The 24159-nt window shown below is 40.1% G+C and overlaps 6 protein-coding genes across 6 annotated transcripts; 1 reads left to right on the top strand and 5 right to left on the bottom strand.

Moving 5' to 3' along the window:
• Nucleotides 1-595: 595 nt before the first annotated feature.
• Nucleotides 596-5526, bottom strand: LOC145911638 (N-acetyllactosaminide beta-1,3-N-acetylglucosaminyltransferase 2-like). Its single transcript, XM_082999043.1, has 7 exons — nucleotides 5426-5526; nucleotides 4361-4535; nucleotides 3867-3962; nucleotides 3412-3534; nucleotides 2914-3045; nucleotides 1955-2278; nucleotides 596-1394 (listed from the first exon to the last, which is right to left on the bottom strand). Exons 2-7 carry the CDS (start codon nucleotides 4495-4497, stop codon nucleotides 905-907), a joined length of 1302 nt encoding a protein of 433 aa, XP_082855169.1. The 5' UTR covers nucleotides 4498-4535; nucleotides 5426-5526; the 3' UTR covers nucleotides 596-904.
• Nucleotides 5527-6256: 730 nt separating this feature from the next.
• On the bottom strand, nucleotides 6257-8218 carry LOC145910853 (beta-1,4-mannosylglycolipid beta-1,3-N-acetylglucosaminyltransferase brn-like). Its single transcript, XM_082998064.1, has 5 exons — nucleotides 8013-8218; nucleotides 7855-7950; nucleotides 7656-7799; nucleotides 6966-7286; nucleotides 6257-6716 (listed from the first exon to the last, which is right to left on the bottom strand). Exons 1-5 carry the CDS (start codon nucleotides 8216-8218, stop codon nucleotides 6257-6259), a joined length of 1227 nt encoding a protein of 408 aa, XP_082854190.1.
• Nucleotides 8219-9415: 1197 nt separating this feature from the next.
• On the top strand, nucleotides 9416-13441 carry LOC145911345 (lactosylceramide 1,3-N-acetyl-beta-D-glucosaminyltransferase B-like). Its single transcript, XM_082998661.1, has 6 exons — nucleotides 9416-11052; nucleotides 11414-11524; nucleotides 11614-11748; nucleotides 12013-12145; nucleotides 12213-12397; nucleotides 12549-13441. Exons 1-6 carry the CDS (start codon nucleotides 10841-10843, stop codon nucleotides 13204-13206), a joined length of 1434 nt encoding a protein of 477 aa, XP_082854787.1. The 5' UTR covers nucleotides 9416-10840; the 3' UTR covers nucleotides 13207-13441.
• Nucleotides 13442-13614: 173 nt separating this feature from the next.
• Nucleotides 13615-15213, bottom strand: LOC145910852 (lysoplasmalogenase TMEM86A-like). Its single transcript, XM_082998062.1, has 5 exons — nucleotides 15079-15213; nucleotides 14642-14795; nucleotides 14409-14520; nucleotides 14176-14306; nucleotides 13615-13784 (listed from the first exon to the last, which is right to left on the bottom strand). Exons 1-5 carry the CDS (start codon nucleotides 15211-15213, stop codon nucleotides 13615-13617), a joined length of 702 nt encoding a protein of 233 aa, XP_082854188.1.
• Nucleotides 15214-15721: 508 nt separating this feature from the next.
• LOC145911723 (lysoplasmalogenase TMEM86A-like) lies at nucleotides 15722-18507 on the bottom strand. The gene is made up of 7 exons (XM_082999143.1): nucleotides 18262-18507; nucleotides 17959-18084; nucleotides 17673-17838; nucleotides 17336-17447; nucleotides 16908-17059; nucleotides 16403-16610; nucleotides 15722-16024 (listed from the first exon to the last, which is right to left on the bottom strand). Exons 1-7 carry the CDS (start codon nucleotides 18430-18432, stop codon nucleotides 15946-15948), a joined length of 1014 nt encoding a protein of 337 aa, XP_082855269.1. The 5' UTR covers nucleotides 18433-18507; the 3' UTR covers nucleotides 15722-15945.
• Nucleotides 18508-20233: 1726 nt separating this feature from the next.
• LOC145911598 (lysoplasmalogenase TMEM86A-like) lies at nucleotides 20234-23164 on the bottom strand. The gene is made up of 6 exons (XM_082998994.1): nucleotides 23035-23164; nucleotides 22836-22949; nucleotides 22456-22627; nucleotides 22173-22284; nucleotides 21791-21927; nucleotides 20234-21260 (listed from the first exon to the last, which is right to left on the bottom strand). Exons 1-6 carry the CDS (start codon nucleotides 23116-23118, stop codon nucleotides 21061-21063), a joined length of 819 nt encoding a protein of 272 aa, XP_082855120.1. The 5' UTR covers nucleotides 23119-23164; the 3' UTR covers nucleotides 20234-21060.
• Nucleotides 23165-24159: the final 995 nt, after the last annotated feature.

Genomic DNA, 24159 nt, shown 5'->3' with positions numbered 1-24159 from the left:
TTTAATCCAATGCAAAATTCGTATGTGACATCTGATATTTTAATTGGCTGATGATGCGCCAACACATAATTATCTGATATTTTAATTGCCTGTAGCTAAGTCCTGTAACACGCAGGTACTCACAAACATAACTTTTCAACAATGGCGCCGAACTAGCCAACCAGCGATGAGTCGTAAGGCAGAATTTTATAATTCCTCATCTACTAATACATTTGTGTGCTAACGATAAAAAATCAATCAAGTGTTATTTATGTTTCCAATGTGATTATCTGTACCAATTTAATATTTCTGCAACATGTCGTAATACGCCCTTCTGGCTACAAGAAGCAAGACGATCTTTTGGTTTCATCGAAGCAAAGCGTTCTTTTGTGGTCACGGAGAGCGATATTTTCAAGAAGAAATCGCAATAAAGCAAATTGATTTTTTTTGTTTTTAGCTGTGTACCCGCCAGTAAAACATCAATCCGTCATTTAATTGCAAATTCGAATTTGCAGAAACTGAGGATGCCAGTTCAGGCGAAATCGATTTTTTACTAATAAATCAGCTGACTCAATTCGAAACTTCTGCTAGTTTCATTGAATTCCGTCATACAGTGTACATTTTTTTAATGCAAGTGCACTTTCCATCAATAAGTTTGCTAATAAAAGTCAAAAGTAATCGAGCTTTTAAGGTAAAGATACAACAGAAGCATATTTTGCATTAAATTTCGGTTTGCAACCATATTCCTAAAAAAGAGCGACCAGTAATTTGCCAAAGAGATGGAAAACGCCTCGCTTTGTAGCTGTGCACATTTGCAACGTGCAGATGTAAAAATTGCACCATCCCGATAATTAGCGTCGCATCACATATGATCCGACAATTCTGGCCACTTACTTTCAGTAAGGCACAAGGAATGGGAGAGCATTTATCGCACGTAAGTTCCAAAGTTCGCTTGAAAGAACGCTTCCACGCCTTGAGATTGCGGAAAAACAATTCCTGGATTTGCCTGCGCCACAAGATACCTAGAGCTCGGCCAATACCCCTTCGTAAGAGTCCCGTTAGTCTGCACAGTCATCAGATTAAATACAACTCGCCAAGGAGAAGCGAATGTTTCCTTTGTCGACGGTACAGACCCGACGTGCCATACAAATGGACCTAAATATTTTGAAATGCCCCGGTTCTTGCTTTCTAGAAACATCCTTTGAATGTTGGAATTTCCCTTTCCGGTGCGAAATCGGAGGATTCCGGTGATATAGACGTCCTCCAAGTGTAATCCGTCGCGTTCCGTAATTTCCGCTTGCCGGTAGATGTCGCGCAAGTATTCGATGGGCATGACGCTCAAGCCACCATGGCAGAAGGCGGGAAAAAGTTTTCCCGGATATGTGGATTCCAAAACTCCATATTTTGAGTTGCCCCTGCGAAGAAAGTTCCCAATTTAAATAGGTCAAAATCATGTATAATTTCTGTACTTTCGAACATGATTGCTGAGCAATCTTTAGGACAGTCGTGCCAAATACACCCAACCAGATTAGACCACGCGCCACTTTCGCATTTCTCGTGAGCAGTGACAGAACACATACCAACGCACTTGACAAACATACGTCGATGTATTATAATCAAAACATGAGTAAAACACTTTATTTATTGAATTTAGATCACAGGCCACCCCATTTCAATTTCTTATATGCTTGTTCCCGTCGACAAGCAAGTGATAGGCCCCCGGCTATGTATTATATCGTGTGCGGTGAAAAGTCACACTCCGTGCTTGAAACTCGCTTAACCGCTTTCTATCATATGTTGTTCAGTGTTTTATGTAGACCTTTGTATATTTTGGGCTAAGAAATCAAAATATTGCTACTAACATGCGTTATAACATTGTTGTGCCAACTCTAGTAAAATTAGATCAATGGGGGTATGAGAAAAATCGTTCACACTATTCAACTGCGCAATGTGATAGGTCGAAAAAGTTGCTCACCTTGTGGGTATTTCAAACTCGTTGTAGCGAAACCCACAGTGCACAGCCGGATTCTTTTGAAACTGCTCAAAGTTTGAGGAGAAGTAATCATATATTATTGCTATGTTGACCACGCAGTCATCGTCAGTCCATGCGTAAAAGTCGCTGTGCAGGGTTTCGTGGTAATAAATCCACTGATAACCGGAAAGAACTTTTGCCGGAAGGTCCTTATACTGATCAGGAACATCACTTTGAAGAATGTCGCCGTGCTTTTCGCTTTCTGTCTGCAAGGTCAGTTGGCTCGTGTTGTCAGGACAGACTCCAATCAAAAAGACAACGCCGAACCTAAGCAGGGTGGTTTTGTTTAAAAGAACGAACGCAAACATGTCGGTTTGTTCTGTTATTTTTTATCGGTTTGTTGAAAGTAAACGTTGCATTAAAAGCTAAGAGTTGAAAAATTTTTGCCCAGGGCCAATTGCGGCTTGGATATTTCAATAATTATGCCAATAAGTATACTGTCGGCATAAATTGAAAACAATTGGGTCGCCATATATTGAAAAAGTAATCCACGTGAAAAAGACATCGCGTCTTCCTACGTTGTATTTTTATTAATTCTTGGCGTATTTTCTTCTCCGTTTTAAACTCTTTTAGTTATTGCTTGAATTTTTCCAATTTTGCAGCCAAATACCGCACCTTATATTTTCTGAAACCAAGGATATTCAGAAATACAAGGCCCATGGCATTAGACTGTGAGGAAGGAGATAGCACATAATGTAATGAAAGCATTTCGGTCAAAAGTAATCTGGAACTATTCTGTGTATCGTCATGCAGGTGAATTCAGCGTACAATCCGAAAAAAGTGAAAAACTACCTTTTTCCGTGGATTTCGGATTTGTCGGATAATAAAATTTAAGAGCGTTTGTTTCTATTGTTATAATGTGGTTTTTACATACAGAAACAGAAAGTGTGACGAAAAACTACCTTCTACCGTTGATGTCGGTGATTGCACCCCATGTTTCCCGAATGCTTTTCCTTCTATCTTGTGCCCGACAAGTGGATTTGACGAAGAAGAGTATAAAGTACGTTATGTTTTCCTTTTCCACGAAGCTCGGCCTGCAGCCACAAAGCAGAGGTTTATGGAATTCTGTATTTATGTTAAATGGAGGATTTTGTCCAAATCGTCATATTTACTGTAATCAATGTTAGCAAAAATGTGATACGGAAATAATGTTTTCTCGGTGTTTATTTTAACTGGGACTGTTAAGTTTCATCGTCAGGGTTGTAGTTTGGCATTGATTGACCAGGATACAAAAAATGCCAACAAAACTATTGCTGCACAAAACACGAGTGCATTTTTCGTTGCTTTGTTTACTTAATTCCTCAGATTCCACTGAACAGGTTCAGCGTAGACAATATGAGCAAACAAAATAGCCCACACCAAGTCAACGTGTTCGTGAATAAAGCAGAGACTTGTTTTACCTCAATATGAACTTGTTGGCGGGTTTGTGAGGCTCGACTTCACGCGTATATTTTTCAGGCAGCTCAGTAAATTTTGTTTGCCCTCTGAAGCGTTTCGACACCACAAGGGGAACTTCTTTTATTCTGTTAACAAAAGGCTTTTAGTCCTTTGGTACATTTTCTGTGGCAACATCTTACGCAATCATCCAAAACTTTTGTATCTCTTATTCAATTCGATAGTGAGACTTCACGTTTTTGTATTAACTAAACGTGTGGTAAAATTTGCTATTATTGCAATGAATCTATACGTTGTCAGTATGGCCAGATTAATTCAATTAAACAGTATAATTAGTACACGATCTTGGTGTTTCGACAATACACAAACAAATACGCCTTGTTTCACGAGCTTCAATGCGTACATTGTACATGTGACATTTGCGCGTGTGTAAAGTGAACAAAACACGCGTACGTGTTACCTGAGACCAGATGAAATGCTTGCCAGTTGAAGACGTTGATTAAATATTCCACCTTTGCTTGTAGCCAAATCTTCATCGCTGTTAATTGTTGCGTGTCTGCCATTATAGTGCATTTTTCGTAAGATATACTGCATATAACTCGGTTTATTCGGAAAATCGCCTAACTCGTTAGTAGGTATTGGGTTTACAGCCCAAGCATTGTGACATGGCTAGATCAGCAACTTTTTTCCTGCAAGTCAAAGCAAGATTTTTTTAAATCAAGCTTTCGGTGAGGTGTGAACTCACGACCCTGGGCTTACTGGCAATGCCTGGGCTGCGAAGTCTGTTAACCCAATGATCACGATACGATAGCCGTAATCGCCAAGTTTAAGGACCTACGCAGTGTGGCGATCCTATCAATCATGCGATTGCATGATACATTGCTGCGAAGTCGGAGGTATACAAATGATTTGTAATCTCAATTGAATTCAAAAGCTCTTCCGGCCGTCTCATACCTGTTTTTCGATGTGCTCTTTACTGAAAGTTCCGTTGTTTCCACTGTACTTTCCGAACGGACGAAGAGCAATATTGAAAGCAGGGAAGCAAAAATTAGGCAAAGTAAAACTATCAGAAGGCATGGAATTCTCTTCATATCTTCTTCTCTACATATCACTTGTTTGTCAATTTTGCCTGCATTTGAAAACAACTTTTGTATGTAAGGTGCATTTCGCAATGACATTAAAACCTTTAAAAATCAGTTATTTTATCAAATAATTGATCAAGTCTTAGTGGCAAACCAAACCAGGCTCTTACGTGTCAGTCAAACGTCACACCGTAGCTGCACTGTTATTTACCCTTCTTGCACTGTGTCGCATGGAACTGCAGAGGGTATTGGTGTTATTAATCACTCATGTACGAATTTACTTTTGCTATTGGACGTTTACACATTCCCTCATTAAATCTTTGGTCATCTTACTGTAACCAATGCCACATACAGCAATGATAACACCCTACTTCATGTAATACACTATCCTGTTTATCGCATGGTATTTTAAGCATTATTTCTTTTGCTGTGTAGTAGGTTACACGCTTGTAGTAATGCTGTTCCAACTACTTCCTCCTTTGGCGCCATCTCTTTCTGTACCAGTGCACCAATGGCATTCCAACATGTGCTTCATATTCTACTACGCGTATTCGATACAATGTAATACATATCTGATGCTTCTCAACCGATGATTATAAGAAACTTTTGCCAACCTTGTTGGCCTGTCAAATATGTTATTTGGATACCTACAACTTGTCAACTCTTGCTGAGAAACCAATTAAAGGAAGCGAGAATTCTGACATTCAGGCAGTCGTCAGCAACCGGCCATTGTATGAGATTCCAGAATTGACCCTAACACATTTGAAGGCAACTTGTGGTAACCAACTATTAAAGCTGCAGTACTAAGAAAACTGAACTATGGCTATGTTACTTGAGACAGAATGTTACTTGCACTACATTTGTGTGTTACCAACACAAAATAACGAAAGTGCTATTTAGGTTTTCATTGCAAACAGCTTATCTAGAACTATCTTACCAGCCCTTCCCACAGGTTATTACTGTTTTTTCGCCGTATACAATGAGTGACCAAAACTTTGGGAGGCTATATCCACTTTCACCATATGCAATCACCCCTATATTGAAACCCCTACCCCTGTAAGTACATCTTCTCATACTAACAATGACACTACAAGCAGCAAGTGTACTTTCTGACTGAGTACTGGAATTTACATTGCGCTGTTGACTGAAATGCCAGACAGTACATACTTGGTCACGTTATGCAAAACCTCTTCCAGTCACAGCGGAAATCGTTGACAGAGTGTATAAGTCTCATGCGAGGGCTATAGTTTTTGAATACATCTCATCTCTGTTGCCAACCTTCTTCAAAATGTCATGCTGGAATATTGCTTCAGGCGGTTGACGGATTTTGAGTCACACGAGTTTTTTTATGCAAGATTGAGAAACAGCTTGTAAGATCTTTGTGTTTTGGTTGGATGCCGTATACAAACTGTCAATTAAAATTACAAAAGTATCCAGAGAAATTGGCTGATATGAATAGAAGCATTTGAATTATCAACCATATATAATAGCAGCTATCACATATTAAACATGCTGCACGACTTTAAACCTGTATAGTTTTCTCGCAAATAATAAATAAACATTACAAAATCAGATGTAACTAAAATAATGAACTCAAACATCTTTTTGTACTTTTGAGCATACTTCACACTTCTTACAGCAACTCTGTCCCAAGTTGCTAAGTAGTGTATATTATCATTTTCTTTGTTGTGTTTTGCGCACAAAAATTGTATGCATTTTTAATGCAAAATGTCGTTGGGGCATGAACTAATTGTTTTGTAAAGAGATGCTACAGATACGAAGTTCCGCGCTTGTTTAAATGCACAACGACGTCTCTCCAAGTCATGAGCGATCCCCTCCGGGTAAAACTCCCCACACGCACTGTGACCAACTTTAGCATGCTTTTCCACACTGCAGAAAAGGCGAAATTCAAGTTTTTCAAGTGGCCCACGTGCCAAACGAAGCTTCCGGCAGCAACCGAGCTTCTACTTTTTGTCCCATCGAAGCCAACAGGTTGGATATTTTGGTCACCGCGTCCCAACTTTTCCCTCAGAATCCCGGTTATGTAAACGTCCTCTAGGTGAAAGTCGCCTCTTTGCGTCACCTCGGAGACGCTGTGAATATCGATGAGAATTGGGAAGGTGAGGGCGGTCATCCCACCGTGGCAGAACTTGGGGTATTTCGATTTGGAATAGGCTCCCTTCGACACGACGTACTTGTTGCTCTCTGGAAACTCGGTATCATTTGCTCTGCGAATGAGAAGAAGATTTGGACTTGATTGTTTCCGAAATCAAGGCCTGTGTTTGTAACCATTCTACGGTTCAACATTAAAATCTTTACTTAAAAATACCGTTCACATGATAAGCACAGATGCACTGATGAGACCCTGCAGGTCTAAACAGTTGGCCATCTGTATGCAGCTTTCACATGACCGTATCATTTTGTTTGTTAATTTATGGTTTTGTGTACACGAAACGCACTTTGCTTGATTGACTTACCGTATAGGAACGGCGTTGTCGTTGTACTTGAGACCGCAGTAAATGTTGTTGCTTAAAATCAGATTTTCTCGGTTCGTGTAAAAATAATTGTGCACAGATGCAACATTTACCACACAGTCGTCATCCACGAACACATAGAAATCACTGACGTCACCCATCTCTCGCGCCACCCAACGGTATCCGCTCAACACTTTGTCCGGAAGGTTAAGATAATCGTCTGGAACATTCGCCTGCAGAATGTCCCCGTATTCTTGGGATTCTTGGTCCAAGCTAGACTGACATGCTTCGTCCGCAAAACCAACCAGAAAAACTATTGCAAATCTGTAAAGTCAAGACCTGAAGTTAAAATCCAGAGGCCCCGCACGTTTGAAGGAAACGACTAACTTTCCAACGAAACTTGCCTAAATATTTCAATATAACTAAATATTTTGATTTACATTTAAACTCTTTTTAAGCTTGATGTCCCCACATAGTGATTTTTAAAACAATATGCCATTTTTTATCACAAAACGTGTTACTCATTTTTACATTCTGTTCATTTTAACTGATGCGAACAAAAGCACATGTTTTATTATATCCATTATAAAAGTCCGACTTGCCTCAAAAAAGCACTAATATAAGGTTGTAATAAATTATTTTCAAAAGAGTAAGAAGTGTTTTGATCTGATTACAAAAGCAAAACAAACTTACTTTTCCTCATTAACTTGCTCTACAGTCCCCCATGTTGCCCGAACCTGGTCTCTCCTGTGTCCTAATTTGCAGGCAGATTTTACAAGAAATAGCATAAAAATCTTTTCCCGCTCCTGGTTGAAAAACTTTTCAACATACCATGGCCTGTTTTCAGAAAATGCGTCAGAAAATCAAACGTTAAACATCGTAATAGACAAACCTTAAAACGAATTTTTTGTCAACACTCTTGTTGGTCGCATTTCTAAGAAAATTTTCCGGCAGTACATCTCCGAGACCAACAATAATTGGCAGATTTCTACAAAAGATCGTTGCTGGTTTCGCGAACAATCTGACAATTGTAACAAAACTTCTACTCACGATGTCCTTCTCGAAGTTGCAGTTGCATTGGTTAAACTAATTATTACTTTTTCTTTGGCGACCATTCCGCGCGTGGTAAAAAACGAAATATTAAAACCGAGGCTGATTCCTGCCAAGAGCAGCAAAAGTGAAATCCATTTCTGCTGGACTGACGTCAGTCTACGTTGCTTGCGTTGCAAAATTATTACTTTTAAGCGAGCATCCATTTGAATTCCTTCTGAAAATAGCACAGCACGTTAAGTACAAGGTATAACACCTTCACTGGACGTCACCACTCTGCAATGTACAAATCTTGTCTTTAACTTCAACTTGTAAAAAAAATTTGTTTCTAAGTAGAAGTAATGCCATGCTTTCGCATAGCAAGGCAGGATCGCCCCACTGCGCAGGCCCTCTATATTTGGCGATCACAGCTCTAATATTCTGATCATAAGGTTCACATGCTTCGCAGCCAAGGCAATGCAGCCAAGCTGGAACAGCCACTGCGAAGCCTGTGAACCTTGTTTCTAAGTATTGACCCTAATTACTGAAGTTTTATAACTAACTTTTTTTTAGATGAAACATATTTTGCACCCACACGAAACTCTTGCCTTCTCTTTAGGAAGTTTTTTTTATTGTTTGAGTCGTCTGCGTGAGTGACGTAATAATCCTCGTTTGAAAAAGGGGAAGTTTAATTGTTGGTTATTTGCACCTTTTCGCCTCAGGCGTACAAGTTAATTACCACATTATCAGAGGTTATTGGCCACAAAGGTGTTTACGGCGCGGACAGAAATAGTTGGTGTTTGAACCTCGTGATAAGTGATTTAATAGAAAAGCAATCTTTGCATGTAAACACTTACATATGAAATATCAATATTATCTCCTTCTGCGAACCTTATCCTAAGATTCGCATTCTGAATTTATGAATTGCGTACAACTTTATTATATTAAGTTAAATGGATTGGGAAGCTTTCGAAGGGGGAAGCATATGCACGAATATACACAGGCATTGATGCTTTTCTAACCTCGCCTATATTTACTCTCAAGTCATGTTTCTGGCCCGAGTGCAGATGACAGAGGGGGGATTAGATGTATGGGTTTGTTACCACGAATGAGTCCCTGGTATTGATTTTGGTTTCCCGTATTATAGTTCATGCCAAATTCGATTCAGAAACAACCGAATCTGGAAGAAAACAAATGAGCGTCCACACTGGGAAATTTAGATGAAGAACATGGCCGAAAGTTAAAATAAAACGCACATTATCATGTCTGATAAACAAACGAAAGCATTAAGTTATTGTGGTTCTAGCGGGAAGACGATCCTTCAATAAACATAGATTTAAACGTCCGCGATGCCCCGGGGTCATACAAAGTAAGCGCAGACCATTTTGTGCCTGTCTGTTGGCTACCAGCAACGTCGAGTTATGCGGTTACTTGACAAACGGGTGCGGCACCGACCTTACCTCAGTATGGTGCCCGAAGATTTACTTGCTAAGAGTAAGTGCAGAAACAAAAGGTTAGACCAGTTGTTTAAAGGCATAAGTATGCAGTTTTTCTGTCGTCTGTGATATATAAGGTGTTCAGTTAGTGAAAAGCAGGGTTGTTGTAAATCATTTGCCGAGAGCATGTGTGTTGTTGTTTTTGTGGGAGAACTTAACAGTTGGGCATGTTCAATTTTACAGGTCGCTTTCTGTACCAAAAATATATATATATTTGGGTTTTTATGGACACCAATAACAAATCGCAGTTTGCTTCCGCAATAATTACTTCACCTATACTTAATTCTTGGTCGCTATTATGTGATATCTTACAGTAGTTTACAAAAAAAAGCACACTCCTTAAACGCGGAAAAAATGTACGCAATTTACAACTTTCGGCGCGGGAGTTGTTTTGGTCTTCAGAGTAGATATGGAATAGTCCAGACTTTTGTAATACGTGTATTAGTTCATGTGCATTGGCAGAAGGGCAACAGCCTACAGTACGTTGTTAGACGCTCTGAAGAGTTCTTTGCGCCAGCGAATTACACTTGACAATGACGTCTCAAAAAAAAGCTCAACTGGTGACTTACTTGGCGGATCAAAAAGCCTCGTGTACTTTCTGGGAAGTTTAAAGGTTCTCCTCCTAAAATGCCAAAGTAAAACAGGCGATTTCCGTTGATCGTTATTGCTGTTTGAATTACATTATTTCATTGCATCAAACAGTGTATATGCCTGTGAGACGGAGGATATCTGTTTGTCACTACAAACGACATATACTTCGTGTGACTTAATCAGTTGCACATTAGTACAGCAGTAACGGCAAAGTTATAGCTACTGTAATTCGTGTGATGTGAGTACAATAGATTTGCACAAAAGGTATTGGGGCGTTGATACGGTAAATATTTGGCGTCGACCACTGGTCCAGAAGCACGTCATTGAATGATTAGAAGTTTAGAAAAGTTCGGCATTGCGTTACGTTCGTTTAACCACAAACTGTCGGCTCGGATGCGCGTCACTGGTTCTGCTACAGTCACACCACGTACGTAGGTTGAATAGAACTGGTGAAGGAAACAGGAAGCAGCAAGTGAATAATGACGTCGGGCAGAGGTCCATTTTGAACAACCTTAACTCAGTCGTTTTAAAATAATGATCGTTTTAAACAACTAAGTTATCTCAAAGAATGGTGTATGCTTGTCATCACCTTCGGCATGACCCAAAGGTTTCGACCCTGGGAAGGAGGTCTGGCCAACAATTTATAAATTACATTCGCATTGAAAGATTTACAAAGGCAGATACTTTTTTCGCAACAAGCACTTCGAACATAAATGAAAATGATGTATCACAGATCAACCCTGGCATGAGGTATCATAGATAATGACGCGGCGGTTCCGTTACTTAAGGGCTCGGCCGCTGGGCGTCCAGCTTTACCGTAGAGTGACGTTCACCAGATCACTATTACTGGTAGGCCTGGCCTTTGTCCTCGGCACTCTGCTCGGTTTTAACATAAAAGACCTCATGATCCGGACCTGTGGGCGACTTACTGCGGGCATCGTATTTGGCGGAACTGACTGCAACGAAGATGAAAGGTGATACATAATATGTGTAATGTTTTGTCAATTTAGATCCGTCACCCAAATCAGAAACCATTTTTTTTTTAAATGAATCAGTTGATTACTCTTGATAACAACCAGCTTATCCGAAGACAGTTTTTGAAGATTCAAAACCGCGCAATAATCTCTACCCCTAAATTTCTTTTTCATTCATATCATACGTCACAGTATGATTTTGGATAACCACAGTTTTGTGCAGTTATTCGCACTCGATTGAAGCTATTAACTGATGAGACCTTTTAGGTCGAAACAGTTGCCATCTGTCTGCAGCTTACTCGATTGAAGCTATAATTACTTCAACGTTAGATTAAACCAAACAAAATAACTTTGATTGCAGAGTCGCGTTCATGGAGGCTACAAAACGTCCGCCTCCTGTATTTACCAAACTGCCGGAAAAATTCATGGCAAACGTCACCAGACACAAGATCGCCAGCAGTTATTTGCTCAGGTGAGGTTAAAGAAAAAGGGGAGTGACGTCTATATGCAATCGTTGCTTTTTCATGTAATTGTTCCCGTATCTTTGTTTACGCCACGCAGACCACATAAATACCTTCAAAACAACGCGAGTCGATACTTCATGCTGTTCCTCGTCAAGTCGACTAGTTTTATGATCGAAAGAAGATTCCTTATTCGCCAAACGTGGGGTGCGATCGAGAGCATGAACGGATACAGGTTAAACATAATTCAATATTTCGAAACATAACTAACTCTCTGTTTAATCTCAAACTACCGACATTTGGCACCATACACAATATTTTTTTTGAGAATTTCCTGTCATTATGTGCGCAAAAAAGCCATAATAATCAATGAGAGCTGCAGACAGGGTGTATACACGCACTGTTTCGACCTGTAAGGTCTCATCAGTGCAGCTGTTCCTTTCATTAGATTTAAAACACACTTTGAAAACACAACAATTATTCTCAAACTAATTTTCAGTTTTGCCGTAATCTTCGTTATCGGAAACATGACAACGCCAGAACAGCAGAACCTCATATATGAGGAAAGCAATCTATATGGCGACATTCTGCAAAGTGACGTACCTGATGATTACGTCAGTCTCCCGCTGAAGGCAAGTGTTCCCCATAAAGGCAGTTATGTCAGGACTCGATCGGTGATTAATCGAGATATATCTGCAGGTGTTGAGTTCAATGCAGTGGGTGGCTCTTGAGTTCGGAAACAGAAGCGATTATTTCGTCACAACGGACGACGATTGTTACGTCAACATTCGCTTGACTCTGGAATATTTTTCGACAGACATGAAAGAGAAAATGCCCAACATTCACTGTGGTTTTGTTTACAACAAAGTGTCCCGCCCGATAAGGTACACAATGTTATTGCAGTTCTGTTCTTGGTGAATAACAAGCCAATATCTATCAAGTTTGAGATTTTTTATCGTTGGCGCACCTTACTGTGCACCATCTCCAGTAAAATAGTCGTAATTTTAAAGTCAAGCTTATTTGCATCCACGACAGAAAAAAATCGAAATATCAAATCGACGAAAACGTTTATCCTGCGGAAGCTTACCCGACTTTCTGCCACGGCGGTATGACCGTCATGTCATTCCACACACTCGGGGACCTCTACCGGACGGCAGAGATCACAGACCTTGGCGGGTTCCATCTAGAGGACGTCCTCATCACCGGTATTCTGCGTCAAAAGTTTTACAATCACACGGAAAACGTGGGCCCAATTCGTTACGGGGACATTCGTGAGTACAACGAGTCGCCAGAAAAGGTTGTCTGGCACTTGGGTCTGACACGAAAACTTCACGTGGCATTTGCCGTCAGGTGGCGACACACAACACGCGGTATGCATCTTCAGACAGACACTCTGGATAGCGTGAAGGATCCCAGCGCGGAGTACTTTAGCGGAGTGATAAAAGAACCGCCAAGTTTGCCTGGTCTGCCCCTCAATCAAACTATGACACGTTTCGTCGTAAGGTGGCGCAATTTAAAACCCCGTAGTCGCCATACTTCACAGATTCGGCCCCACCTCCCTGTGTTTAAACCCAGGACGGCGGATGGCGTAAATGTACGGAAGTTTTCCCATGAGCACGCCGTGTTACACGAGCCAATGGCAAGGGCGCAAAGAATATCTGTACAACTTATTCAATCTGATGATGCCAAATAGAAGTTTACTTTTCCGTTGCAATCCTCCAGTGTTTAATTTTTTTATTGTTGCCGTAGTTTTTTATACCGTTGACAATCCCGTCTGCCGTACTTCCTTCTTTCGTTGACCTCTTTGTCGCCATGTTTTTACGTGATTTCAACAACATTCCCATGTTTGTATGTTTTTCATTGCTTAGAAATATTTATATTTGTTGCTGTCAGTAATTAAAGATATGGTGCAGGATTTGCAAATCGAACGTCATTATGAAGTTAGTTTATATTTCTCCGATTTCGCCAGTTTTTATTACCATAGCAACCTCGTGACAAAGCGGCATGTATAGTTTGTACATACAAGAAAAAAAAAAAACTCTTCCTTAACTCAAATTTCACACCACAATTATTTTATTTGCAACACAAATAGTGGTCGCAGCTACCGCTTGTGCGTGGACGCTGCAATGAACATCTGACCAGCGTAGTAAGTAGACATGTTCCATAACCGGGTGGCAGGTATATGCAAACGGAATTTCTCGACGGCAAGCACAATATCCGATACAACGAACAGAAAAGCCCCGACGGCCGCGGCAAGGCATTGCCAATCACCTGAGCAACAGCAATTTATAATTAGCGAACTCATTTCGATCTTTTTATTAACAAATTTCATTTTGATCTCAGAAAATCCTGAAAACAAGTTAGTGAAACGCCTTGAAACATGTTCAGTGCATTCACTTTGAACTCGAAAGTGTCATATGTTATTATGTGTTTTGGTTCTCACAGAAGAAAGCAGAACTATAGTCAGCAAATGGTTTGGTCATCTTGCATACAATAACATTAAATAAAGTACAAAGGTAGTAAACCTCGAATACCAATCAAGCCACTGTATCTAGTATCAGCATGTAATTATTGCTAATATCTTCACTGACAGTACGTTTATAGTAGCTTCGCATGTACGTTAACGTTGTTGCTTCGCAAATGCGCTTGACGCAAACATTACCTTGATTTAATGTGAATCTTTCCACGCGTGCCCACGCCCTCCATTGCATTGCAAACAAGGCAATGCCGTAAGCAACACAACTAACTTGCATGAGCGTGTTTTCCTTTCCCAGGTTGCCGGTAAAAAGAAAGCTATTAAATATACAAACCAATAAGTTTTGCAATTAAAGAGCTGCTGGTTTATCGAAAAATTGATGCAAATTAGACATTAATGTTCCGGACGTCTACACTTACGCAAACACGATGAGACCTTCCGCAAGACACAACAAGAATATCATCGGGTGAAACGCCTTGTAGCCGAAAGCACGCAAGTAGTAAACGTGGGCGATCAAAAACATCAAAAGTCCTAAACAACGCACAATGTTGTAAACACAAAACTGGACCTATATTGTTGTATAATTGTTACGATGTTAAATCTTTGGTATAGGAGACTGTAGTTTAAAATATCTGCTTTCCAATGCACTTACCTAGCAGGAATGTAACGGGGTACTTGTGTTGATAAACCAACAAAGCGTCGCCGACTGTCGAACAGATAAGACCGATCCATACCCAGGTGGGGTATTTGTCCGATGGTGAAACCTTTTTCATCACAAATCGGTTCAACTCCACCATCGGGTAAACCTTGACAAACAGGTGTAAAGCAGGCTATGGTTTCACTACAGAATTTTGCAAAAAGTGTAGAGAAATTGTATGTATGGCCATTCGACGCGCAAAATACGACTATAAGTAGTAGGATGAAAGGATATTTTGCATGTGTTCATATTCGGACAAAGGCTCCAGTTGAATATAAGGCATATTGCATATAATGTTTTACATGCATAGATGTGAAAGCTATAGCTTTTGTTTGCTGTAGCGCTGTTTATTACATACATAGCATGGGTAAATATGTAAACCGTACAAATACCTTTATGATCACGCTGAGAGCCATAGCAAGTTGAGTGGGTAGAAGCTTCCCCAACGAATCAAGAGTTTCGACTAAAACGAACAAACTCGCACCAACAATGAACTTAAAAAGGTGACGGTCGTTGATGGGTATCATGGTTTTCTGCTATAAAGTGATTGCCTGCATGTGAATTATGTCAGTTGAACTATACAGACTTCATTTCTATCTTTTCAGTAACTGTTGCTGCAAACTCGTGAAACATATCAACCTTTTAGGTTCAAGTCTGCCAGCCACCTGAAACTTTCCTTTTGTGTGACTTCATTAGCGCTGTGGTTTCCTATCTGCTGCCTGCTCCTAATAAGTGCTGGCTAGTGCTTCATTGCTGGTTACACAACAGACAGGGTAAGCAAACAAACGTAAAAATCCACACAGACATGTTACCAGCAAACAACCCTGCGATTTTTTTTGTAATATAGTTAATCAATTACAGTTAACATCAGATCGCAGCATCATGTGCTAGATCGTCATGTCCCACGAATTTTTTTTGCGAACACTGGTAGCTGAAATGATGTTATAATTAGAAGTGCTTTCGGGATTTTCAAATCATAGTTGCTTGCTGCAAAAATGTTTCAATTCGCCTCGAGAGAGAACTATTGAAGGCGAAAACTGTTTTATTTTGGCAATGCAAAGTGCAGATTATAAAGTGCAGAATTTCAGTGACAAATCTCGACGGTATTCAAATGAACATACAGCATAAGTAAGCTTGTCTTTTACAATATCTTGAAGCCAAAAACAGCGCGCAACTTTTAAGCTAAACTGTAAGTACTAAATAAAAATGGATGTCGGGTAGAAACGGTCTCGAATCTGAAGAATCTTCATGCTTTATTTTCAGCCGCATATCCACTTGGCGACGGCGCCTGGCGTCTTGCGAATGCACACTTGCGGACTTTCGCAACAAGCTCCACATCTGCCAAGAAAAAAATTTCATCTACTTTCTGTATAAAGCGCTGTTTACTCTCAAAACATTTTTTGGGGAATACTCATGCAATTGTGACACTTTGCGATGATATCACAAGTTTGCAAGGTTGATTCTTTTGTGAATTGCCTAAAACAGCCATCTACCGTTTAACAGTAATTCTAGTTTAAATAGAAAACCATCAGTCGTTAAATCACCGGTATTGGAGAGAAATTGCAGGTACAGAGTTGAGGCTTACAAAAAATTATCCTTTGACAAGATGTTTTCTAATGACAAGTTTATAATTGCCTAACTGAAAGACGTTGTAACCAATAAACCTGCTCCGATTTTATAAGATATTTAAAAAAAAAGATTTATCATTCAGCATACCCTGACTCTACGTCGCCCACACGAGGCCACTTTATATCCTTTCCGTCCAACACTGAGAGCGCAATAAGCATCTGGCCGAGGTAGTAGAATATCAGAAGGGGGTAATCCCCTCCCAAGATGCGAAACTTGAATAAATCAACCACCAGAATGATGTCGGAAAGAACGAACGAAGAAGCTCCCACCGCTCCCAGAAACTCATACCAGCGACCTGAGGGATGCAATCAGAATATCACTAATCATTCGCTCATATGCATTGACCCACGACATACGTAAAACGATAACGTTTGTGTAGCCCATTATTATCAATCCAATTGCAATTTAAGGGACTCCATGATTATAAATTCGTAAGGCAGAGCCTTGGGCTTCTAAAGTACGGTATGAGCTTTTATGAAGTATTTCAATGAGTCAGAATCTTTGGCTCATGAAAATGTCTGCAATGCTGAAGTGTGTTTGTATTTGTCCACAATTAGGAGAGTTTTTTTTACAAATCTTTACCAAGCGTTACCTTTTTGAAGATCCTTATATGACACTCTCGCCCAAGCCCTCCATTGCATTCCAAGCACAACTGCAGCATAAACACCTCCGCCGATTTTCAATACTAAAGATCGCCGGCCAAGACTTATTCTCGTGCCATTGGGACTTGGTAGGAAGACGTAACTGCACAACAAACGTAACCTTTTCGGTTTTGTTAAATTCATGTTTGCGTCAATTCAGCTATAGTTTGCAAATGTGAAAGCCACCGGCGTAATTAAGCCACACCACACCAGACACATGAAATACTATCCACAGATTATTCCACTTTTTGATAGCTTTATATTTTTTTCTCACAATGGAATTTGAACCCAGGTTATTTTGCCCACGAATTCCGAGCAGGTTTTCTTCGAGGTCTGTGGGTATTGGATTTAATTAAAGCACAGGAAGAACGTAACTCACTAGTAAATAAGCGCCGCTGCCAAAATACTTCGTGCCAACATTCGGGTCTTGATGGGCGTCCATCCAAATGCGAACATATACAAAAAGTGGGATATGATGAAACACAAGATGCCTGTGGAAAAGTCCAATTATAAGTTTTTGTCAAACAATATTCCCCTTTGTACTTCGGGTTCTTTAGAATGTTGTACAAATGACACGTGCTGGAAAATACCAACTTTTGTCAGTCACGTTTTAGATTGTCACCCGAAAACCATAAATAGTATGGAAAGTTAATTAACTTCAACTGCAAACGTTCAAAAAGCCGAATCAAACTGGGCTTATGACCACGCCCACTTACCAATAAGAAACACAACTTCCACCTGCTTGAACACGAGGCATCCGTCGGCAATGATTGAGAATATAAGTGATATGAAGACCAAAAGTGCATATTTGTTTCTCCACAGTCCTTGAAACGAGTTGAATTGACGGAAAACGAATACGATGAGACTAAGTATCGGCAAACACTGCAAGAAATTGAAATGAAACATTGCTAGAGTTTTATGATTATCTAAACAGTCCTTGTATACCGCCAGTAAATACCTTGTGGTTTACATGTAAGTTGTTATGATAATTTGCTGACTCACCTTCAGTATGACCCTTGCCCAATCAGGGAGGTAGAGAAGATTCAGTTCCGCAAGAGCGTTAATCGACAAATAGATAAAAATCCGACGGAAAAATCCCATCAATTGCCAGACTTTGTGCAAAGGCGACTGTTTCAAAATGTAAAATCAACTGATCATTTCAATTTTAGTAATTTACAATTCCTCCAGCTAAGTTAAGCCGATCCCATTGGAAAACAGCCGTTGGCTAACAATGTTTGCTTGAGTTTACAATAAATGACAACATAATATTAAAAAGAGCAGAAGCTTTCGCTGATGGCCACTCACTTTGTTTAATGGCTTTTCACCGTCGGTGACGTCACCGGTAACCTCACCGGTAATGCCGTTGCTTGTGTTGGTGTTCACAACTTCCTGTGGTGGTTGATCTCCATTCAGCGATTCGATGTCTGCGGCAGGATTGTCAAAAACTTCCATAGGCACAACTGTCTTTGAATTCATATTGTGAAACTTGTCTTCCTATAGTTTCAGAAGTTGGTTTCAGCAGCACACTCGGCAGCAACTTATACTATTCATGCGCCTGCGTGAATCATAATCGTAATGCCTCATCAGGGAAGATTACGCAGGTTAGTGCGTAGTAAGCGGTGAAATGAGATGCGCAGGTGCTAAAAACGATATTACCTTTTAACGTGGATAGGCACCACATTCATTTCCTATTTACAATGCGCTTACAATGCACCTTTCTCAGGTCTAAAAACCTGTTAAGCAAGATACCCGTTGTATAGCACGAACCTAAAATATAACATAAAGTTCAACGTCGTTTGAGACCTATACCTCCTGTGCAAAATTTGCATGGTCATGTTCAAAAAATCCTCTACAAACAGGCGACTGCGGGCTATTGTACACAATAGCAGGTGGATATTTCCGATTGAACAGTAGTTTGTACTCACTTAGCTTAGTTGCATGTCTGGCGTCACCAACTTACAGTTATCATCAGCACGAAACGTGATGGTTCGCTCGTTTTGCAACTGACGCATATCCGCATTAGCATAAATTATGTTTCCTTTTTGTGTAAGGGCGTTGGTTGATGTTCACAAACTAAACAACAAGCACAATTTCGATTCGCCTGTTGCTAACATAAGAAATTCAATTTGAGAAACGTCGGTAACCGAAGCGCTTTATCATACTCCTTGCGTAATTGACATTTAGGATTCAAGCTGTACGTTGCGCTGGGCATCCTTTTAACTTAGTCATGAGATGATATCTGGCACTAGCTAATACACTAAAGCGTCATCACCAACTCACAGCGCCTTTTAAGCCTGGCCACAATACATTGTTCTGCTCATTTCGCAGCAAGCTGCACTATTGGCGCAAAAGCAGCGCCACCCGTGGTATATACAGCAAACGTTTAAAGGTGACTGGCCTCTGTCCAACAGTCCCGCTAATCCTAAGTTCGTGATGCCGGTTCCAAACAACTGGGCTGCAGTCGCTCATGACGTGTATTACAGCTAACTTCACCCAACACAAATTAGTGATAGCATCGTGCGATACGCCATCACTTGCTGTTGCTGACAAAAAGGAGCAACTATTTTATAGTCTAACCTAACGTAAGTTAAATGGTAAAATGAAACAACCAACTTTGATAACAACAACGCAGCAAATGCAAAATATTGTTTCATCCTAAAATAATGCACTTTTTGGTGCTCGCGTGGCTAACTGGACCAACACCGTATTCATGGTCATCTCTAATCCTGCATACGCATTGCCCGTGTTGAACAGTAAGGGCACCATGCGCGTGGTTTCATCTATTTTTTATGCGGTATGTGAGCATCTTAGTTTTGTTTCATATATTTTTTTACAGAGAGATCTGATTTTCTACAAACTTGTATATCGTTCATTGATGTACGTACAAACACTGAAAAGTTAATAAAATTCTGCACCTATAACCTTGATTGAAACCGGCGCAAAGCTGTCTTTATTTCGATCAACGGGCTCAAGCCAGTTGAAAGTATGCCTTCGGCGATCTTTGGTCACGCAAGGTTTAACTTCGCGCTCGGGTAAACACTAATACCGACGTCAATTCCTGTCCGCAAAAACATGTTTTGAATCGTTGGGGTTTTGAGGAAAGTTTGGATGAATAACGGGATTTGCCATTGTCAGCGAACCAGAGCGGTTATTGTTCGGATCGGTGTCGCTCCAACTTTATAGTTTTGGCTATGATTTATCAACAATAAAGTCAACCAAAAGCTTATTATTTATTTGAGTACAAAGCAAAATGGCTTTCATACATTATGCAGAGGGTTGCGACGCTGTCGTCATTTTGGTGGACGACGATTTGGAAAATACTTCAGTATTTCAAGAAAATTTATTTTCTTGTATCAATAACCTAATGAGGATATATCACCCCCTAAAGAAGGACGCACCAATCTGTAAAGTATTATCCGGTGTCAACTACATTATCATAAAAGAATCATTTTGGGAAAATCATATTCTTTTTTACAGTCGCCGTTATTTTAAGTTCCAGGTCGATTGTATCGCACTGGTTGCACATATGCTTTATACATTAGTTCGTATATATAGTAATAGGACAACAGAACACTGTACAAAATTACAGTAATCGCTTTGTCCATATGTACACAATAATCAAACGGTATCATATTACAGTATTTCTGAGTAAAATCAGCAACACGTCAACAATATACACAAAACAAAGTAATTCCTGCCGCGAGGTAGCGACAAACAGTAAACTAAGTTAAACCAATGGTTTTTTCCAACCCTTTTCAACTCGTGTCCCACTTTTAATAATACTTTTTAGCAAACCACTTCGAAAAATGCGGCAAATATTTTGCCAGTATGTTATTTTCTTTTATATAGTGGCTTTTGCAGTGAGCAACTTTGCCTTCTGGGGTATAACATAAACAATACACTCTAAAGGTGCCTTCACAGCATAACTGTACAATGCAACTGACCTATCCCGTATGCCGCGGCCCACTGGTTTGGAAGCACAGCTTTAATTTAGGAGTTATATTTGGATTCAGAAGATGGCGTATTAAAGACGCGACGTGAGTAATCTTCGTATTGAAATCATCACACGTGTCTTTGTTGTTTTAATGACGTCGTTTTGGTCACTTAGTCGTTCTTCACCGGTCCATATACGTCCGGACCGTCCACCACCGAAAGGGCGATTCCAAGTTGCGCCAGGTAGTAAGTTCCCATGATTAGGACAGTCTCATGTGGCACAGGAAACTTAAACTTGTTGATTGCAAGGATGGCGTCCGATATAAGAAAGTTGATTGCCCCTAAGCATCCCATGAATTCATACCAGCGTCCTGCGAATGTGGTGGTTAAAGTAGTTTAGATAGACCAGACTTTACAAACATAGGACTGCAACCCTGTGGGATAGCATGGGTCGTAAAGAGTCAGGTCGCGTGCACAAATTACAACATTTAATGGCACTAATTCATCAAGTACGCTCCTATTGAAAGTTTTTAGTCGTTTTAAGTTTTACTGACGATAACCAAATATTACTGTAAAGCAAACACAAGTGATAGCGGTAAATGTGGTATATTTCAACCTGTCAAAAAGGGTCGCGAACAAAACATTTTGGAAAGCCCTGGTGTCGACCACGATGTGCGGATGTATTATAGGCCTGTATAGAACCGCGGTGGCATTTGCAATTATTTGTCAACTTTCAGTTGTCAGATCATTTTGTCGACATACTATTTGCATCATTATTCACATTCAGCAATTTTTGTTCTACTCGTAGCCGGGCTAACGTATTTGTGATTGATTATTCTCGCCATTAGCACAATTAAGACCCACGACCAGCAGGTGACGTTTATCAACGTTTGTATTTTACCGTCGATAAAATCTTGATAAGAAAGTCTTGCCCAGCTTCTCCAGTTCATCGATGCGTTGATAAAACAATAAATTGCCACTCCGATTTTCAGCGTCAGAGGTTGTGTGCCAAGCGCGCCTTCCCCTTCCCACAAATATCTGCGGAAAAGCATAAAGCCTGCGATTGATCATATGCCGTGTCGACTCGGAATAACAACACTCGTTTTGCTTAACTGTACAATTTTAAGTATAACGCATCAATTAGAATAATCTAAACTAAAATGCAAGCATTTCACTCAACACAATGCCATCAATATTACTGCAACGAAATTGGTGCTTTCTGTACGGTTATGGCAGCCATATTTTATGATTAAAAGTTTTGGTTGCTATTCACATGTACCTACCCGTACAGCAACATGGCGGCCAGGGTGAATTTAATGAAAAGCATCGGACAAAGAGGGGTGAAGGAAAAAGCGAAAATGTACATCACGTGACCCAGGGCAAAAGATATCAGACCTAAAATAAATAAAAAAATATGCTTAAGATAAACTATTACCATCAGTCCTATTGCAAAGGCCCCAATTATCAATAAAATAATATGACATTGCGCCAACAGGTTTGCTCAGTGGAACTCAAAACAAACATTTGCCGTGAGGCATTAACATGCTGTCTCTGGACGCATTTTACCAGCCATGAAGTAGATCTCGGACACTCCCTGGTAAACCAACAACGCGTCGCCCAACATCGAGAACCAGAGACCGAGGAAGACGTAACGTGAAAAGGAACAATGCCACAGTGTGGAGAATTTATTTTCGTGCTGGTTGAGTACGAACGTGATAAGTGTGAAGATTGGTAGAACCTGCAAGACAAAATGCACTTTCAATTGACATGTATTGTGGATCTTCGTTTATGGTTAATTTCCATATCTTAGAGAGATTGTGATGTGGTTAATTGAGGAATTATTAGCAGAAAATAATTTCAAATTGGACTTCTTGTTTGGTAAAAATAAAAGGTTCATTTGACGATCTTATTATTTGCTACACCGGTGGAACGTGATTGTGACTAACTTTTGCTATCATTTCTCCCCACAGTGGCAAGGAGAGATTTTCCGATGACAGAAAAGTGGTGAACAGAAAATACACCAACGACGTCGGGACGAAGCTTCCCAACTCGAACAGTTTCTGTTTTGGTTGAAACAAGAGGAAATGTAACGTTTGTCAGTTGTTTTTGGACCTTTCATTGCAACAACATTATATGAACACTTACTCTCCGTATCGACACTTTTTCATGTTTGCATTGTTTCAAATCTTGTTGAGCTTCTCCTGTTTTTTCCGTTTTTTGACTCTGCATGTTGGTCAGACTCAGTGTCAATTGGTATCCTAAGCCTAATGCCAAAAAATACCACAAATTTGCCGTTTATTCACACGTAGGCTCCAGTTTCGGTTTCTAAAGCTGTTTTCACAATTCTGAAACAAACATTTCGCCTACAGATAGCTTTGCAGTGTTTCTTTACGCAGCATAACCAAAAAGCTGTAAGCTTTTCTCCATTGTAAACATTATAATTTTCCTATCACTCAAAACTAACTGGCAAACATGTTTTTTGGCTTCCCGCGACTATAATTAGGCTCTTCACGCTCGCTTCCCAACTTCATGGAAGTATTGCTAAACTGATTTATACTTGATCATTGCCTTTTGTTAATATTTCGCCGCCCAGACTACAGCTTTTGTAGATACAACGTGTTCCGGATATGTGCATCTGACAGCAAAACCATCGACAACATTTACAGCTGACGAAGTAAAACTGCTGCAGTCGCCTCAATTAGGTTTAAAGGTGCACTAAAGTCATGTCCACAAATAAACACGGCGCGTATGTTCACTGGTGGTATATTCTTCGAACAAAGCAAAAAACATTGACTGTATGTAACTTTCTTACCATCTGAACGTCTAGACTTAGTAACAACACCTAACGTATGCTGCCTTCTTATGGTTGTCCGTCCACAGCTTAAGCCATCGTGTGTACACACGGACGTTTCTATGCTGCTCACATACCAGAAAACAAATCGGAAAGTACGCTACGTCATGTCATTAAAAGGAACCTTGTGGTGGCATCAGTTTATCCGGAACCGTGCTAAACGTTGCACATTAAAAGACAAAATACATTTTGGCATATTTTCTATTCTCGCATGTTAAGTTATACCTTACAAAATACAAGTATTACAGTCTTCTTTGAAAGATACTCAGTTATGTTTATTTTGAATCTCCGTCTATGTTTATATACTGCGGGCGTTTACGTTCTACTTACAATCATATGCAAGTCGTACAACCTTTATCCTGGGCGTTGAAGGTTTTATGGTTCTCAATTTGTGTTTAGCACGCAAAAAGTTTGAGAAG

The sequence above is a fragment of the Ascidia mentula genome, chromosome 8 (assembly GCF_947561715.1).
Source record: "Ascidia mentula chromosome 8, kaAscMent1.1, whole genome shotgun sequence".
NCBI lineage: Eukaryota > Metazoa > Chordata > Ascidiacea > Phlebobranchia > Ascidiidae > Ascidia > Ascidia mentula.
Note: the sequence above shows the minus strand (reverse complement) of the source record. Positions and strands in the feature narration are given on the sequence as shown.